The sequence below is a fragment of the Paralichthys olivaceus genome, chromosome 23, assembly GCF_024713975.1.
Source record: "Paralichthys olivaceus isolate ysfri-2021 chromosome 23, ASM2471397v2, whole genome shotgun sequence".
Lineage (NCBI taxonomy): Eukaryota > Metazoa > Chordata > Actinopteri > Pleuronectiformes > Paralichthyidae > Paralichthys > Paralichthys olivaceus.
The window spans coordinates 2,588,449-2,608,131 of NC_091115.1; the positions used below are offsets into that span (position 1 = coordinate 2,588,449).

General features: G+C 43.2%; 1 protein-coding gene across 1 annotated transcript; it reads right to left on the minus strand.

Annotated features, from left to right (window-relative positions):
- Positions 1-221: 221 nt before the first annotated feature.
- fgd6 (FYVE, RhoGEF and PH domain containing 6) lies at positions 222-18,902 on the minus strand. The gene is made up of 21 exons (XM_020104941.2): positions 18,690-18,902; positions 14,447-16,520; positions 10,952-11,063; positions 9,829-9,896; positions 9,409-9,439; positions 7,118-7,269; positions 6,185-6,341; positions 5,602-5,689; positions 5,171-5,221; positions 4,979-5,037; positions 4,824-4,895; positions 4,571-4,639; positions 4,374-4,457; positions 4,105-4,184; positions 3,895-3,997; positions 3,657-3,806; positions 3,466-3,568; positions 3,246-3,340; positions 3,020-3,148; positions 2,786-2,934; positions 222-2,203 (listed from the first exon to the last, which is right to left on the minus strand). Exons 1-21 carry the CDS (start codon positions 18,697-18,699, stop codon positions 2,161-2,163), a joined length of 3,879 nt encoding a protein of 1,292 aa, XP_019960500.2. The 5' UTR covers positions 18,700-18,902; the 3' UTR covers positions 222-2,160.
- Positions 18,903-19,683: the final 781 nt, after the last annotated feature.

Consider the following 19,683-nt stretch of genomic DNA (forward strand, 5'->3'; position numbering starts at 1 on the left):
AAATTCAGAGTTTTGGAATCATGAATCTGTCACGAAAAAAACCTTATCTTTCAAATTTAAGGGCCACCTCTCAGAGAGCGACCCAGACTTCACCCGGACCTGATGCACACAGATGCCTCCGATCTCCTGCCTCCCACACACATCCGTCTGCACCATGTAATTAACTTATTTTTTTTTTTTAGAATAACAAAACAGGAAATGAATACAAGAAGGACAAGATATATTTATATATATATTCTTTTTTTATTAAAAACTGTTGCCTGACAGTTTAGAAACATTGTTTATAGGAGACTCTAACTCAGCCAGAGTGGATGTTTACAAATGTTACTGTACAATCATGGAGAAGCGCATGCTGTGTGGCTGCTGGTTCGTCCTAAAGATCTAGACCTCACTAATCCAAATCTGAAAATGGCACAAATGGAATTATAGACCAACATCAACCAACAAGCTCTAATGATAGAACCTATTATTTGTTCAATAAAAAAAGGAGGAAGTGGGTTTATTTAACTGTGGAATCAACTAATTTGCCCACAATGTGCAGCTTGGCAACTGACCCAAGAACTTACTTTTTGTTAAAAAATACAAACCAAAAAGTACCCGGTCTACAAAGTGAGTGGTTATATGAGCAAGATGCCTACATTTCAACTGTGTTTAGCACCTATATTAATGTAATTTATTTCAAAACAGGGGGTACAAGCCACATTACTGAACACAAGCATCAACAAATTTAACATTTTTCTTCTAAGAACTCAGTTTGTAGAGAAGGTACTAGAGGTTTTTAGTTTTACAGGTGTTTTTTATTGGTTCGGTTACCAGGGTGAAGCGCTCCGTCATCGCAAATTAGTTGATTCCACAAATTAAATAAACCCACGTCCTATTTAATTGTGGAATCAACTAATTGACCACGATGCAGTGCAGCCTGGCCACTGAACCAGCCTTCGTGTACCCTGGCTACAAAGTGAGTACATATGTAAAACAGATGCTTGGATTTTAAACTTGTAATCCTAGAATTTCAAACTGAGCCCCTATATAATCGCATTTTATCTCACAACAAGAGATATAAGGCACAAAATCTGTGAACACAAGTATTAAAAAATTCTGAATGTTTCTTTCTTTTGATCATTTCCTTAGAAATATATTTTATGCACAGTTTCCACAGTGTAAAAAAAGGCCCTACTTTCTTTATTCACTTCAATCTAAAAAAATAACGGTTTTGAGGGAAACATATTTCCTGTTAAACCCTGACTACCAAAATAAGCGGCAGCCTGTGCTTTTCCAACAATAAATCTTCCTATTTTATAAATATTAGCTCTCGGCTTCAATATAAAAAAGGTCAATGTTGCTCTTCTATGTCCATATAAACAGTTTTACCCATTAAACTGTTTGAATGTGGCAAAACAAAAATACATTTTAATTGTATGAAAAATATCTACATTATTCTTGATATTTCCAGTTTTCTCCAGGATGTTGTTTTTTTTGATCCCATGAATTAATTGATTGGTGTTTTTATAAAAGAGTAAAATCTCTTAACCAGAGAGATTAAACTAAAGAGAAGAAATTCAACTTCAAGCCTGATTTTCACAGTAAAATCTCACCTTTTACATGACATCAGATACTTTACGTCCGTGATTCAGCTCAAACATCTTATTTTGAAGAGTTTGTTGGTAAGATTTTGCTCTAAAACGGATGCCGGGTTTTTAACAACGTGCTTGAATGAAGCCGACAGTTTCATATATTTAATTCCACAATAAAGTGATTCCTTCATCCATTTGCATTTAAAAAACCATCCCGGGACTTCAGACTTCCGAGGGGCTTTAGACGGCCCTGACAACTGTTTGGTCTCACTTCCACACACATGCTTCTGGACTTGACCTTTGACCCGCAGCTGTAACTCACGATTAACTCCGACCTCAGCCGGCGGCTCTGAGCAACAGCAGCTGTTGTCGGTGGAAAAAGATGTTTAGAGAAACAGAATCCAGCTCTTTGAGGGGAACGCAGTCAGATTTCCACACAGTCTGTGGCGTTTCTGTTTAAACTAAACAGTCCATCCGGAGTCCTTCCTGAGCTGGTGACCCCTGACACGACATCGATCGGGGGTCGAAAGTTGGCGATCAACGAGCTCCGGGGCTGAGACGTGACTTCACTGCTAAAGAAAGAAGATTACTGCTCGAGAATCATTGCCTCCTGGAAGGCCTCGATCCATCTGAAGACAGAAATAAAACAGGAAATGAACAACCTGAACATGATGCACACAATGAACAAGTTTATCGCAAGTTTTGATCCATTAAAATATGAAATTAGAAGAATACATCCAAAAAAATATATATATATATATAAAACAGAGAATAAATAGAAAATACAAAAAGCAGTGAAACGTCCAACATCATAAATATTTGAGGATTAAAATATTGCAGATGAAATCATACGCCACTTGAAAGCCAGTGAGAAGAAGTGAGTCAAGCAATGATTTTAACGTTTCTGGGGTCTGAGCTGTTCTGGTATGAACTCTTCCAGAGAGTGGAAGCAGCTCAGTCGCCTCTATTTTTAAGCCCAGATCTCGGGAGAGATGACATTAATATCTGCAAACCTCCAGCTCCTGTTGCTTCACGTCTGTTTCCTGTCTTTATTAAACCATGTGAGAGACACCAGCTGTCCTCGTGTTGTATTTGTGACAAACTGTGGTGACACTGAACCGCTCTAGCTGTTCTCCCACTGATCACAATCGCAGCCAAATCAACCTGGACTGAAATCTTAAGGTTTACATGTATAAAGCTTTGTCTGATACCTCTGTGCTGTGGGGATGTCGTCAGCTTTAAAGATGTAAAACAGCGTGTTCTTGTGATACAGCTTGAACTGCAGCTTCTGAGCCGGCCCGTTCTTCTCCTCCCTCAGGAAGAAACCCAGCAGAGGCTGACTCTCCAGCGCCGCAACATCCTTCGGAGAGAAAGAGACGTCAAACAAAAAAAGCAGAAAACCTACACAGAGTTTAGAGAAAAATAAAAATAAACTGTTGGAGTACCTCACTGGCAGCGTAGGTGTACAGGACTTTATTCTTAATGACGAACCAAAGCCTCTTCCACTGCTTCTTGTTGCCTTTCGACCTGTTTAAGTAGCCGCTCATGGAGGAGTTCTCTGTGTTCGCGGAAACCTGGGAAACCATGAGGGGAAAAATAAATGTTCACACAGCAAAAACAAAATACAGTATTCAGGAAACACAGCTCGTACATTTTTAAAGTATTCCTCACCTCTTTTAGTGCAGCAGGAATCTTTTTCTGTTTTCTCGTGAAGGAAAAAGCTCCAGATTTGATGGGAGACACGGATGTTGAGGCACAACGGTCACCTTAAAAAAAATTCACAGATCAAGACCATATGGTTTTCATCACAAATCATCTGTATCATGTTGAAATTTAAAAATCAAAATTATATTTTTACATATTCAATCTGTGCAAAGAGTTTATTACTCACTATTCTCCTGCAGCTTAGCGAAGCAGTGATCACACACTCGTGCAGGCTGGTTCTTCAAGTACTCCAGGTAGTACTTATTAGCAGAGCACGCCTGACACACAACCTGTCACACACACACACACAACTGCAGTGAGAGAAAGGTCGAGTAAATGATGTTGTGTTGGAGCGGCGGAGGTCTCAGTGGTTCTGACCTTTCCACAGGCGCGACAGTGATGCCTCCTCCAGGTGAGGGTGAACTCACAGGTACAGATCATGCACATGGTGGCCCTCAGGTCTGGGATCCAGATGGGAGCCTTTGAGCCCAACGGGGCTCCGCTGTCAACAACACCCTCAGCCTGATACTAGAGACAGAAAGTTAACGTGGATGCAGTGTAAAAAAATAAAAAATCTCATATTTTAAGGAACACCTGCAAAGATTTCTGGTTTTACCTCCTCCTGACTCCGACTTGATATGAAGGTTATCTTCTTCTTCGTGTAGTCGTCGATGGCCTTGGCGATGGCCTCCAGCCACTCGTCTCTCTCTGTAGCCGACCTGCACAACACAAAATACATCTTCAGCTGCACAAAGAACACAACCAGCAACAAATGCTCAAAGCTCGTGAAGTAGAAAAAATAAAAATTGAATCGTCAGGTGCTGACCCGGCAGACAGGATGAAAGAGCGTTCAACGCTTTCGATGTTCAGCTCGTTCTGATAGGCCTCCTGGCTCGGCTTGCTCACCTGGAAAACACAGCAGGAATTCACACGTCACAGATAAACACGGGAAGAGAATCTGCATCTCTGACAATGTTTGGAAAAAATGTCGAGAGGTTGTTGCTGCTAACTCAAGACACAAAGCATCAATAATTCACACCAGCTTTCTTGGCGCTGGCAGAAAAGCAACGTGAGTGTGCTGCGTTAGTCTCTAACCTTCATCCCGGCCAGAGAGAGGACACTGTTGAGTTTGTACTGGCCCGACTGGACCGGGGTGGTGTACATGAGTGCGTCATTAAACTGAACAAACAAAGAAACACACAGACTCATGAACGAAAGGAAATACAAACGTAATAATAAAAAATAAAAAGAAGCTGCATGAGTTAAACTTTCCAGTCGACTGATTTACTCACCAGAAAAAACATCCGCGGCTGCATGACTTTCCTGGACAGTTTCATGAGAGTGCCCTCCTTCAGAAACACCTGCAAATACAGACATGTTGAATTTCAGTAAGCTGCATCTAGAAAACATGAATAATCTTTTAAAATAATGAGATTTTGTCTCAGTACTTTGTTAAAGTGTGACACAGGAAAGTCATTTAAACAACAGTAACGCTGGTATTTGTGAAAATCGTGGTTTTGGTGAGATTTCTTCTTTGTGCCTCACCCTCCCTGGCTGAACGATCTCGTGGTGACCGTTGAGACTGTACTGAATCTGCATCAGCTTCTGGAAGTTATCCTGAAACACAACACCACACCAACATGAGACTGAGTTCGACCATCGCTGTAGAACTTCACGCGTTAAAACGGAATCCGTCTTACCCCTTGTTTCATGATGTCGTTAGCGTGGTTGGCCACTTCCTTCACGATACTGAGGGCAGCTGTGTGGACAGCAGAAATAAAAGGTTTGAGATTTGCGTCAAGCGTTTGTTCCATTATTTACTTTCTGGTTTTACTACCAGCAAAATAATCATCCTCATGGTTCAAACATTAGATCGTCATCTTGTGTCTGACCTTGTGTGTCTTTATAATCCTCTGAGTCCTCTGGGAGGTTCTTCAGATAATCTGGAAATCAGAGAAAACTTATAAACTTATAAATAAAGCAACAACGAACACAAACAAAAATTATTTTCCTCTGAAAAATATAAGGAGCGTTTCATGTTAGAATCCTTATTGTTCATTATAAAAAATGAATGAATGAATGATGGAAACCAGTTCTGTCCCTGGCGTCAGACAGACAGGTATCTGTTAACGCAACTATCCACCAGGTGTCAGTATAATATCAAAACCTGAGTGAAGGCAAACAGAAAAACCCACTGACCTTGGTCCAAGTTTTAGTCACATGCTGCCAATAAAAGAGCGTCATGGTTCAATAAACCCTCGACCTTCAGGGATTGGAGGAACAGAGCAGAAGAAGCAAAGCGTGTGTTCCAGTATTTCCGTACCTGTGAGCAGCAGCTGGTACTGAGGGATCCTCTGCACTGGTTTCAGCAGGTAGTGTTTCAGAGCCAGGCTGGCACATCTCGGACTCATCTGAGACAAAACACACGCAGTTGTTTTCGCACAAAATCCCAAACAAACACACAAAGACGTTGGCTGAAGTTTAAAAACAACCACCGAGGATAAAGGGTCGTGATGGACACGACTGATACAGACGATAGTGGATTGAAGAAAATGTAACTACAGGATCTTTAAACGACTGTTGTGAACGTGGAGGTTTAAAATCCTCTGAAACTTAATTACGTAACAAATGGTTGAAAACTACTGAAGTGATTGGTTCATTAAGTGATTAGATGTTTGGCAGAGAACGACAAACAATCAGTTCAACTCAATAAATGTAGATTTTAGATAAACACACACACGTTGCTTACATGCTGACATTTGTCAATTAATTTATTATTTTAGAAATAGATCGGCTAATGAATTGTGAAGATAAAACTCAAACAATAAAGTAAATGATGTTCTAACTTTTATTGTAAGAAAACAACGACAGAAAAACTAAGAAAACAAATCTGTTTCTATCTCTACCTCGAACTCTCGGACGACGGCGGCGAACGCTGGGTTTTTCCTGCACTGCTCGTCCAGCAGCGCCACGTTGTTGTCGAACTGGCGGATGTAGGTGGAGTACATCTTCAGGTAAGGACCTTTCTGGACAAAGATGTCCGACAGTCTCTGGTGATCGCTCCTGTGACCAGACCGATGTGAACAGATCAATTTATATGCATCTGCATCAAAAGGGCCTTTAAGACAACAAACTGTAAAATTAGATGATAACATTTATTTTATGAACCGTATGCAGCAGTGCAGAGTACACACATGTCAGCACATACACACAAATATTCTTCTACAGAAACACATATTTCATTATAAAGTTCATGCACATACACATGATGTTTATATCTATACATACCACCCCCCCCCCCCCACCCACTCCCTACACAAGATTAATGTATTCGTAGAGGTTAAATTTGAAATGTTTACAGCTTTGGGTTGTTTTAAGTTCAACGGTCGATGCATTCCATGTATTTGCTCGTCTTATAGGACGTCAGGCCAAATATGGGGCTTTGCAGTTCCCTGCTGTGGTATTTGTATATAGCGTCGTCTGAGGCTCTGGAGGGAGCTCTCTTAACTTCAGGATATAAAACTGTATGTAAGAGTGAAACTGAAACGCTGTGAAACCAATGAAGAGAAACCCCTTTTTTTTTTTTATTATTTTACAACGTGACAATGTTGTTCTGGGATAAATTAAGTGTGTTTGTGTTTTAACACACTAATTTTGGAATGTAAAGTAAAAACATTGTTTAATATCTAACTTGTCCTCCTCTAATGACCTCATTCTGAACTTGGTCCCAAATTTCAGCAATAAAGTTGTTGGAAATTTAAAAAAAGAAAGATTACGCATAAAAGTTGTGTGTGTGTGTGTGTGTGTGTGTGTGTGTGTGTGTGTGTGTGTGTGTGTACCAGTGTGCCACCCTCTCCTCCAGCTCTCTCTGCAGGTCTCTGTTGAGCTGGTACAGTTGTGGAAGGTAATACAGGATCTGGTTGAGGATCCGCTCGTCCACCACTGGCTTCCCGTTCTGACGTGTTGCCTTGGCAACAGCATCCCGAAAGTCCTAAAGATACACGCACGAGATTTATTCAGCTGTTCAGTGACACACACACACACACACTGTACAGGGCGGGTGACACATGACAACATACTGTATGGCAGCTTTAACAGGAACACCTGGTTAACACCTCATTAACTGCCCCCTCCTCCCCCACTAAACACACACACACACACACACACACACACACACACACACACACACACACACACACACACACACACACACACACACACACACACACACACACACACACACACACACACACACACACACACACACACACACACACTCGGCTGAGTCAGCACTCTAGACTTCGTCCAGCGTGCCAACACATACATCCACCTGGAAGGAAGCAGGGAGGCCACGCAGGATCCTGCAGTGTCCTGGTTAACTTCCACGCACGTATACACACACATACACTCACACACACACTATGTCGTAACACTGACTAACGAGCAGAGATCATTAAGCGTTAAAAGACACATGACTTGTCAGGTCTCACTCAGCATCAGACGCACCAGTCATATCTTTTTTTATAGACTTTTCCACAAACCTTGCTCATCTTTATTACGTCTGCAAATGAGTTTATGGTTTAATTGGGCAAAGAATAAACCCTAAATCTATCTCGGGGATACTTCCTGGATCTTGTGGTGATATCCACGAGTGTGTTAACTTGGTGCAGCTTGATTGAACTGAAAGGAAATGTTGGGCCTTGGCAGAGGAATGAGATCTACTGAGGGATATTCTAGTTAATGAATAAATGTGATAATCCATCATAATTAGCCTGTAATTTATATTTATCCATAAAGGCTTAATCTTAAACACCAACTAATAAAGCATTCAAGCCTCCATATAAGATTTTGTATAAGGTTTTATACAAGGTTCTCTTTATAAGCTTATGTTGAAATCACCATTGATTAAGTTTTTACTGTCGAATCAGCAATTCTCTTTCATTCCTCTTTCAACAGCAACTTCCAATAAAACAAAACTCACCACACCAAACACACATATTTGCCAGCCCACGCACCCATCAGCACACACAAATATATAACACATTCTGTGCACACACACAAACACACACACACAAACACAAACAGGGGGGATTATCTGAGGCATGTGTGTGACTGGATGTCGTCTCTGTGGCCTGAGGAAGCAGCTGCTGCTCTGTCGGGCCGTCAGCGGACACAGAAGAATGTGATCTGACCTCTTTTCTTGGACAGATCTCTGCGCCTCGCCCTCCCCCCCCCCAAGTCCAACACAGGACGACGTTTTCTACTAATCCTGCGGTGGTTTCACTAGCGTCAGGTCTGAGGCGGTCAGACAGGTGGGCCCTCAACCCTCGACCCCTCAGTGTGGGCTGAACCCTCTCAGCTGAGATTACCCTCAGGACAGAGTCTGTCCATTGACATGCACATATTATTATTCTTTATAATAATAGTATTATTATAATTATTTAAATGTAGAATATTATCTGGTGCAAGACCATCAGAAGACCTTAGTTGGACATTTGATGGTGCAAATTTGGTAATGGGTGATTTTATCGTTTCCTGATGCTTTAAAAGACAAAAATTTTCGTCAAGTCATCAATAGAATAATCATCAAGATGAAATTGATGATGAATTAATTCAACCATCAGTCAGCCAACAAAGAACTGAGAGAAAGTTGGTCAACTTGGTCTTTTAATGTGAAAATCGCTAGAAAAATAAAGAAGAACTTCAACAACACAGCTAAACCTCAACAGAGCCAAACCAACACTCCGCTTCAGTTCCTCAACTCTCTTTTTCCTGACAGCGCTCGTCCTGACCAGGACTGATCAAAGCACCACCTCCTCTTTTCTGCAGCTCCACCTGCCCACTGCCGCCCCCGGGGAAGCCAAAAACCCTGCAGCACAGCAACTTTAAAAAGCCTCAGTCGTGGAATAACTGCATAATTCAACTTTGTACAGACACTTCAGGCGGCCAGGAGCTCTTTAGTTCCCGTTCATCCTCGAGGAAAAAACGTTTAGATCAAGATTCAAAACAATCACATGGTTGGTGTGGGGAATAAAACTTACAGTGCAATCTGTTATGTTTGGCTCTCGTTTGTTCAGAGCGGCAAAAACAGCGCTAATGAAAACATTTTTAAAACAAATAAGACACTTACTATGTGCAGAAGCTTCAGGACGTCCACAAATCTGAAGAGAGAGCAGAAATACATCAGCACAGCTTCTTTCAGACGTGCACTGAACTCCTGATAATCTCCTGATATTCTCTGCAGGGGCTTTATGTGAGAACCATAATGTCCGAGTCAGCTGCTGCAAATCTTCTGCAGTTTTTCCTGCCAGAGGGAAGATATCTGGAGGATTCAGAGCAAGCGAGTGGGCGTGATGATGACGTTTCTAACAGAAACATCTCAGGATGCAAAAGAGCAGCCACAGACGTGCTGCTGCGTCCTGCATATGTACAAACTCCAGAAAGTATCCAGACCCAATTGTGCTGACATTTTCCTGACATTTAAAATGGCTTATACAAATATAAATCAGAGTGTTGTTGCGTGTTCCCGCTTCATCAATAAACCACTCACACTTTCTCCGAGCTCATAATCTCCTGGGCGATGTGCACCAACTTCTTCCTCTTCATCTCGTCCTCCTGCTGAAAGAGCAGAAACACACAAACAGTTAAAACGACGCAACGCAGCGACTAGCCCGACAAAAACTCGTTCACTCACAGGTTCACTGCAAACCACCATGATCGCTGGATCCTGCTTCAGCGATTAAAAGCATCAGGACTGAGAGTTCAGAGCCTCACAAACAACAGCTCAACCCTAAAAGTGGAGCAAGAATCTTCCCTTCACCCCCCTCTCCCTCTCTCTCTGTCTCCTCTCTGATGGCGTGTTGTTGAATGGTAATGGGGCGGTCTCTCAAAGACTTAATTTGGCCGACGGCCTTGGCCCCCACTTGACTGAAACGTCCTCCTGGTCCTATCGGAGCCTGTGTTTGTGAAGCCCTGGAGCTTTGAGGGGCATCGGTATCATGCAGAGGGTCACACAGGACGAAAAAAAAAACTCTTTCAGTTATTGAGGGAGCTATTCCTGAACCTGTAGCCCTTCTGTGTTTGCTCAACCCCCCCCCCCCCCCTCTCAACAGTGTACACACACACACAAACAGACACACACTACTGGAAAGTTGCGAGCTGCAACACTTGGCAGCACGTGTGCACGCTATCTCCTGCAGTGACACTTTAGTCTCTGGCAGTGATATGAGTCGTCCCTTTGTGATCGCTGAACTCTGACGGTTTAATCTGCTGACATCATGTTTGAAAAAAGGCCTGAGTCGCCTTTCCGTGGCTGCAGGTTCGGTTCCGACCCGGCCCTTTGCTGGGTGTCTGTCTTTCGCGCTCTTCGTCTTAATGGCTTCACACTTGTGTGCTGTTAAACGCCCAAGGAAGTGCAGTGTCAAATTTGGACACATGCTACCGTCAATATTAATAAGCCTGTGAATTAACATGTGTGTTCATTCATTTGTCACAGCTTACATCACTTACTGCAGGTCACTTTAACAGCTCGCCCACACTGGGTGCGTGGGACGGCTGCGTCGCTGATCTGCTGACAAACTTTTCTGTTTTAATTTTAAAGCATCTCTAATCACTTCATTACTTTACAGTCGGTCAGCAGGTTGCTTCGTGACGATAAAGATGGAGCTGATTACCTGTCTGTCGACCTCGTCCAGGTGCTCCTTGCTGGAGGTTGAGCTGTTGTCCTCTTCGTCTGAACTGTGGATCTCCTCCTCCTCGGAGTGGACGTCCTGACTCAGCCAGCCGCTGCTCGCCAAGAAAACACAACATTCAGCACAACAACTGGAGACAAATGAAGACTGGGGAAGGGCTGGAGAGGAGTGTTTGTGTGTGTGTGTGTGTGTGTTCAGAAGAACCCTCCCTGGGTAAATAAAGATCAGGGAATGTGTCACGTGCAGGTTTGTGCAACGTGGGGGGGGGGATTAAACACACAAACTCTTTACTCATGCATGAGTATGAGTCAGATCAAATATATTTTACAATGAAAAATACTGATTACACTGAAACAACATCTACAAGAAAAGGAAGAAGTCAATGGAGAGACCAGCTGAGAAGAATTTAAAACAGCCTGGTGTGAGATTTAAACAGCAATATGAGAAAATACTTCTTTTAAATTAGTTTTCAAGCAAAAGCAGCAAAGAAATTCTGGTTCGAGTTGTCAATTATCTGTAATCAGTTAATATGTAAACTAGAATGTCACTCAGCTGCATATACCTTTGTCTTCAGGACATATATCTGATTAGTACTCATCCAGATCCCAGCATTACTCAATGGGAAATCTATCTCTCATGAAATGATTTAATACTGTTGATCGCAATGAACATTAATTTCCTAAATACCCAGTGTCAGGGAGATTATGTAACTCTGAATATCAGACGAGCTCTGTGATGTTGTGGTGTGGACGTGAGAGTCTCTGAAATGATTTAAACCAAGGACGTTACGTCTACTGCCGGCAGCAAGACAACACGCTGCCGCCCACAAGCAGCGCTGGTCGCCAGGTTCCAACAAGCAGCAACATGCATCTGTATGTTTCTGGTGTTTTGATCCGGCTCTCATTGTCTTTTCTGTAGAGTTAAGTTGTCTAATTTTGAAGACTGATGTCCTGAGAGCTCAGAGAACGGGGTCCCCCCCCCCCACGTCTTGTTGTTTAGATGTTCTACAAAGAGGGTGATGGCTCGGAATAAAAATTAGTCAGCAGGGACAGTGGGACTTGCATTTCCTTTCACTCTCATCTGTAATTACCCACTTTCTCCTCTTCCCTGTTTTTCTTTCGGGCCTCTTGACAGTTTCTTAAACCCATTGCAAACTCACTCTTCCTCCCTTTTTTTTTTTTCCTGAACTTCCTCCCATACGCTTTCTCTATAGTCGAGCATTCCAGCACACTGGGTCCGGCACAGAGCGCCACTTGTTTACAACCCGAGGCTACTTACATAAACTTAACAGGCTCAAGCTGCCTGGGAAACACTACAGATTCACTCGCTCCCTCTTCCTTAACACACAAACACCCTCCGCTCCACTCTGCATACCGGAGAGAATTAAGAAGCGGGGCACATTTTAATAGTTTAACGGCTGATTTCACACCATCACCTACCACGGCCCTGACCGCATCACTTGTAGTGCCCCAGTTTCGACAGAGGAGACAGGAACCATGCCGGCTATCATGGGAACAGCTCCTCATCACAACAGCCTGGGCCTAACGTCGAGTACCGAGTGACTCAAAAAGATCTTAATAGTATGAATGGGACCAGATGGCTGAGTCACTGAGCTGCCAGGGTCCCTCGCGTCCCTGCTGAGTTAACGCTTATTAATGAAAACCAGTATTGAACCACAGATTCTGGCAATCGATGACTTGTTTGTTGATATTTACAAACTAGAATCTCACTAAAGAGAGCGTGTTCCTCCGCCAGGGCCCGGAACTTTAATTCACACACTCACAGATATCTGTCCCCAACATATGCTCATCGAGATCCATGAATTATTCCCAGAGAAACTGGTGAAAAGGTACAAAAACTTTCATGAGCTCTTCCCTGATCCACACCACATCCTTCAACCAAGTTTTATGGTAATCCTTCCTGTTGTTTTTGAGTAATCCTGCCAACAAACAAAATAAATAAACTAGAACGTCTGTTCCCTTGAATTCTAAATCACAAACAAAGCTGCACCAAATTTCTCATCTCATAAATATCGGTCCCTTCGATGTGCATGATTTTAAGTAGTTTTAGTTCTCTTTTCATTTCATATTTAGATTTTGGTCAATATAAAACGAGATATTTGAAGATGTTAATTTGTGTTTTGGGGAAATATAAGAAGCATTTTCTTTTCAAATTCATGTAGCCAAAACAATGAATGAGACTTAAACTTTAATTTGTGTTTATATCCACCTGTAGTGATTTAGCTGCAGTAGAGAACTGAATCTTCTGTCCTTTTGTCATAGTATTAAAAAAATATGAACAGATATTAAAAATTCATCTTTGTATTAGCTGTTGATCTCCCCAAAACAAATATATTACTGTTATATTCTGGTTTTATTCCGTGTCATTCTAAGTCTCTTCTGTCTTTATCTCATTAATCATTAACTTACAGCCCCTCTGTAAACTCTGCGTTTCCACTGGTGTGATGTAAAAAGACAATTTGTTCGTTTAGTCCTGACGAGAACAAAACTCACTTTGATTCTCTCACAGAGTGAGAGAACTGGTGTGATGAGGTTAGGAGGAGGCTAAACACAGTGCGAGGGCGGGCGGGCAGGCCGAGGAGGAGGAGGATGAGGATGGTGGTTGCTGGAGGTTTATTTTCCGTGTTCTAGAGAGGCTGTGTGGCGTTTCTGCGATTCTCAGACATTTCCTGCCCTGGCCACTGAAAATAACCCACAGGAAAACAGGCCGACCTGCTGCACATCAATGCTGTATTCAAATTCAATGCCTCTGGCTCTAAAGCTGACTTTCACGCTCATGTACAAAAATGCCTGTGTCACCATGTGCAACCTCTTGCACGCACACAACTGTTCCCACACTGAAGCTACCTGTGATAACAGGGTGATAGGAGGTCTGCAGCTCGGCCTGTGTCAACTCTCAGGTTATTTTTACCCACAAACAGAAACAGGCATCGCTTCAATTTGTTTTTTAAACTGGGAGAGTTCAGCAATGAACCAGAACGTTTTCATGTTTCTCTGTCATACTCAGAGATGATTGGACCTCGGAAAAAATAAATCATCTTTACACATGACGCCTGTTACTGTTGAGCTGCATTTGAAAAAACGATTAAAGAAAATGTTGAAGTCGAAGAGGTCATTTCTTGGGTCATGTCGCACACCTCCAGAAAAATTCACATAAAATCAGTTGAGTAATTTGTGCAATCGAATTCAATCAATCCGGAGCCGATTAAAACCTGTGCCTAACAGAGTGATTTGACCCTAAGTCCATTGTGTCCATTCCCATAGCAGACAAAAGCCAGACGACAGTGGGTGTTAGTGGGTTTTTGGACCAGTGGAAAAGTAGCTGAACTTCTGACCCTTGTTGTACATCATCTCTCTCTCTCTCTCTCTCTCCCAAGTTCCTGTTTACTGTAATCCCTCAAATAAACGCCACAAAACTATTTCTAAAAATAGACAAACTTTCAGGTAAATACTTTACCTCTCGTATTCGTGGTCTTGGCATCTGTGATAAGGATCCTGCACTTCGTAGATGTCTGAATCCGCAGCATCGGGGTCGTTGGGCCACCCCAGCCTGGCGCTGTGAAATGGCAGGTTCATGTACTCGGGGATCTCCTCATACAGAGGGACGTTCTCGTACTCCACAGATCCCTCTTCATCTCCCCCAAAGATTTCAGCCTCCCCTATGCAGCTGTTGGGCCGCTCCAGGCTCCTCTCCCCCCGGCGCGACTCCACGCTGGTACAGTCCAGGGACTGCCCTCCCTTTGCCAACAGCTTTGGCAGCATCTTGACCGACAGCCGGAGCTCCAGCAGCTTCCGGAAGGAGAGGCTTCTCTTTTGAGAGTTGGCCCGGGTTGCCAGGTCAGCTGCGGAGAAGGACTGCGCCCTCTGCTTGCCCCCCAGCGCCGGAGCTCGGCTCTTTGGAGGCACACTGCTCCTGGTGGGGATCTGGCGGCTGAAGAAGGTCACGCAGGGTCGGGTGAAGCGCCAGGCCGTTTTCTCCTGAGGGGGCGCGGGCAGCTCCCTCATAGGGGTGTTCGCATGTGGAGGTGCAGGAGGGCAGATGGAGGGCGGAGGGGCCGCTGGCAGGCTGTGTCTTTGAGGTTTTCTTGGCGGTGCCCTCGGGAAAGGCTGATCCTCAGCAGAGAAGGCTTTCCTGGCGTTGGCCAGAAGAGGGTGGCAGCCCAGTTTGATCTGCTTGGGGAGGCTGTGAGTGATCGGGTACCGCGCAAAGTCACCGTACCCGTCCTCTTCATCCTGCTCCAGCCGGTGGTCGTCACCCTCTTTTACGCTCGTGGCGTCAGGTTGTGAGAGCAGGTCTAAAGAGTGCGAGGTGTTTTTGTTGAGAAAGGCGGGTGCGTAGACTGTTCTGTGGAGGCGAGGTGAGAGGGAGGTCTGTCGAGGTGGAGGGACCGGGGCGTCCGGGTCAATGTCTACCATACCTGAGTCTCTTCGGGGTAAAGTGTCGTCCCTTGTGTCCTCTGTGAGCTGCTGACCCTCTGAACTGTGAGACAGACTCAATCTTTCCTCAGCTTCATATATCTCATTCCCCTGCGTTTGTTCCTCCGCTGCCGGGTCCTGGGCACTAACCTCCACACCATCCTGCCTCACCAGGGTCGGCTTCTTAAGTTTACGTGGGTGCGGGACAGGGAGAGGCTTACTGGGGGCAGCAGGGACCTGCAGTTCAGAGTGTAACCTGCTGATGGGCTCATTGTATTCAACCTGTAAGGATTCTGCAGATATCTCATGGAAAGTGACACTCGAGGAGGAGGAGGAGACAATGATGCTGCCTGCAACATCACAGGCTGGCGTGGAGTCTGTTAAATCTCCGTTTAACTCCTCAGTCTGTACATCTGCTGCTGAAACATCAGGCTCTGCACTTTCCTGATGTTTTACAGCCTCTGAATATTTCTCCCTCTGCTCCTCAGTCCTCTGTGCCTCTTTGTTCGCCAGCTCCCTGTCCAGGTGTCTCTGTCTTTGAGGTTTATCCCTGGGCTTTTTGCTAATCCCCCCGGCTTCACCCTTCTCTGCATCTACTCCCTCCTCCCGCTTCTCCGCTTTCTCTTGCGGCCCCGTCCCCGTGAAGCCCTCTGTAGAAATCCCATTCTGCAGCGGCTCTTTGTGCAACAAATCACTCCCAATCTCGGTTACACTTCCGTTTTCCAGGCGCTGGCACTGGGAGCAGTCCTGGAGCCCGCAGGAGCAGGTGAGAATGATGTAGTCCGATTCACGTTTGCTCAACTCTGATAAAATCCCATTTCTGGAGTTGAGAAGTGAGAGGCCATTGTCTAAAGCTTCCTGCTGCTCCTGAGATAGGACAAGGGGTCCAGTGGGTTTGGGGGGTGGGGGTGAAACAGGAGGAGAGGAGGCCGTGGTGGATTTGGGAATACATGGCTTCGGGGCAAGGGCCGGTTTAGCCCTCTTGAGCGTAGCAGGGGATGGTTGGGAGAAGACCGGAGGCTGCGTGTGGATTCCCGGTTTGGGGGCGATGGGCGGGGGAGAGGGTTTGGAAGCAGGAAGTTTAGGTTTGGGAGCTAATGGAGGCTTCTTCACACCTGCATGCACACAGGAGGGAGAAGAGTCACGGAAAAGTCAAACATTATTCACTCAAACTTCCTGTAACATGAATCATTAAACACACTTCACCCACGCCTCTTCTAATAGAAGCATGGACAGCTGCACGCTGTGGTTAAGACAGGGGTCACTAGGTCGTTTTTAAGGGTCGGAGGAGAAGACGAGAGCGGATTAGAATCCACTTTAGTTTAGTTACATTAAAAATCTTACCACTCACACATTCTCTGCTCTCTTTATATTCATTAAACCGTCATTAAACATTAACTCTGAATCTCACGACTCACTTGTTGCAGCAAAACACAAAGTGAAACTAGATTATTGAATTCAGATTGATAATTGAATTGGAGCCTTCCTTCCTCTTCTTGGAGGAGCTTGGTATGCTTGGTATTTTTCTACTTCTTTTCTATATAAAGTGTAAAAACATCGAGCACAAACAATATTATAGACAAATAGCTGCCGTTATGTTATGTGCTGATGTTGACAGCAAGTTTCTGGCAAATTTTAAATCTAAAAATGTGTATTTTGGCCTTAGAATTACTATTTAGAGTCTGTTGGAGCTGTCAAAACTATTTAATACTATACAAATCATAATTCCTGGATATTTACTATAGTCAAAATACTGATATCTACAAGTGAGACTTCAGTTTCTCAGTGGAACTACATTGAATAAAGCTGAAATGAGTCTCTACACTACTAAAAAGCTGTGAATTAACATAGAGGGCCATATTTTCCGCTGAAACTGTCTTGGCTGGCCCACACCACGAGAAGTGGAGTCATCGAGCGGATGTTTCCGAAAAGGCCAACGACCAAAAAATCGCTCTGCCCCCCGATACATGCTTCTCTCAGCGTTTGCAGATGCAGCTTAGCCCCAAACTCGGTTCAAAAATCACAAAATTATATATTAATTCCGCGTATAAACACATTTCCCTGGGGAATATGAGAGGAACCTGGCTATTTAAGTAATCACCGAGAGCTAATTTTCAATTCGGCACACATATTCTCTTAGAAACGTTCACTTTAAATAAGTATTTGCTCCCTGAAACATGCTATTCCGAGTTACCAGATGCTACTTCACTGTAAAATCGCTAAACTACAATTTAAATCCGCTTATAAACACATTTATCTAATTAATGGGACAGACATTTGAGTATTGTTGTAATCATTCAGGGCCACTTTTTAAATCGGCTTACACATTTTTAGTAAAAATGTCACCTACAAGAAGTAACTGTCTGATACATGCTTCTTCTGTGCTACAGATGAAGCCTCGCTCCAAACGTGGTTAAAAATCGCCTAACTTAATTTTAATTCCACTTATAAACACCTTTGCCTATAAAGTGGGAAAGCCATTACAGTTTTTTAACAATCAATAATGCTATTTTTCAATTCGGCATACATCTTTTACGAGTAATATTCTTTTTTAAGAGATGGTACAGTCCTAACTCATCCTGAAAACTACAGGGAAACACACCGGGGATGTCGGCGCTGAGCAGAAAGAATGAATCCACCATTAAATCCCACTGTTTGTTTCAGTTTTATGAATGAGCCGAAACTATCAACACATGATGACATCACCCGTGAAGTTAATAAAACATGTCATCGATTATTTAAACGCCGCAGAACAATAGAGGAGATGTTCAATTTCGCAGATTTTTGAAGGGAGTTCAGTTTTGTGGGAAGACAACGCCAGGTTTTAAAACCACTCGTGTCGTGGACGAAACAAACACAACAACACAAACTCCAGATGCAGAGAATCCACTGAGGTCGATTTAAACTCGAAACAACCACCGTTTGAAAGTTTGCTGCAGGAACATCAGGACAGATGTTTTCAGACAAAGGATTTCACCTCCTCCTCCAGCTGATGCAGCAACAAACGGAAAAGGGACGAGTTTGTGTTTATGCTTCATTTATTCCGAGTTAATGGCGTTTTCGTGGGGAAAGCTCTGGAACTCGGGTTTTCTTTTACATCTCCGAGGAAAGCTGTTATTAAGAAAAACTGTAATTAGCTGCGGCTGCGTAAAAATCCAGAGCGGACGCGAGCAGCCGTCACAAGTTCACATCTGCAGCAGAACAAACTTCACCAAACTCTCTCAGAACGTGCTCCTGGTTTTATCTTCGCCCGAGCGGAGCAGCGGCTCCTCTCTGAAACAAACCTGCGCTCATGACTCCCGACGGGCTCCTTCCTCCATGAGTGAATCTGCTTTCAATGGAAGTGCGAGAGAATCCGCGTTATTCGCTCCGTCGACACCATCGTCAATTTAGAATCCCGCAGAAAACACGCACGTCCAAACCGCTGCGGTTCTTTATCTCCCCGCAGGAGCAACACGCTCAAACTTCGCGTCTCCAACTTTTTCCATTTTTCCTCCAAAGTTTTTTTTTTTTTTTTTTTTTTCAGCCACGGTGATTTTTTCCCAACACTGTCAAGTAAGAGAGGAAATAAGACGCTTCCGCTTCCGCATTTCAAAATAAATCCACTGCTGAAAGTGATGTTTCGGGTTTTTTGGTTTTGAAGGAAGAACTATTCCTACTTTAATTAATAATTACTATTAATAAACAAATAAATAAACATATACATTTATTTAGTTTACTTTTATATGTTAACTCATCATATCACCACTCGGCTGTAGTATTGTAGTGTATATATATATATACGCTACAATACAACAGCATATATATATATATATATATATATATATATATATATATATATATATATGCACATAGTTTTACATACTTTTTCTCATATTTTCAGGGTTTTATTGCCAAGCAGTTTTACACATACAAGGGATTTGCTGTGGTGTATAGGAAACAAAATGAAAAATATAGCAACAGGGCAGGGATTGTGTGTTATATTATTATTATTATTATAATTGTGGCCAACTTTATTTTTGAATACTGTCACATGTAAGTTTGAAAATAATTCATCTAACCCGCAGCTTATTTATTTTCATTATCAGCTGCTCATTTAGTCTCTGACATGTCGACACAACTTTGCACAAACTAACCTTCACCTTTAGACTTCTTGTCAATATTCAGTTTGACAAGGAAAAGCAGGAAATCTCTCTCATCCAGACAGAAAAATAAAGTCATAGCAATTTTGATTTGGGGAGAAAAAAACCCACTATTGATTATTTGATTATTGTCAAA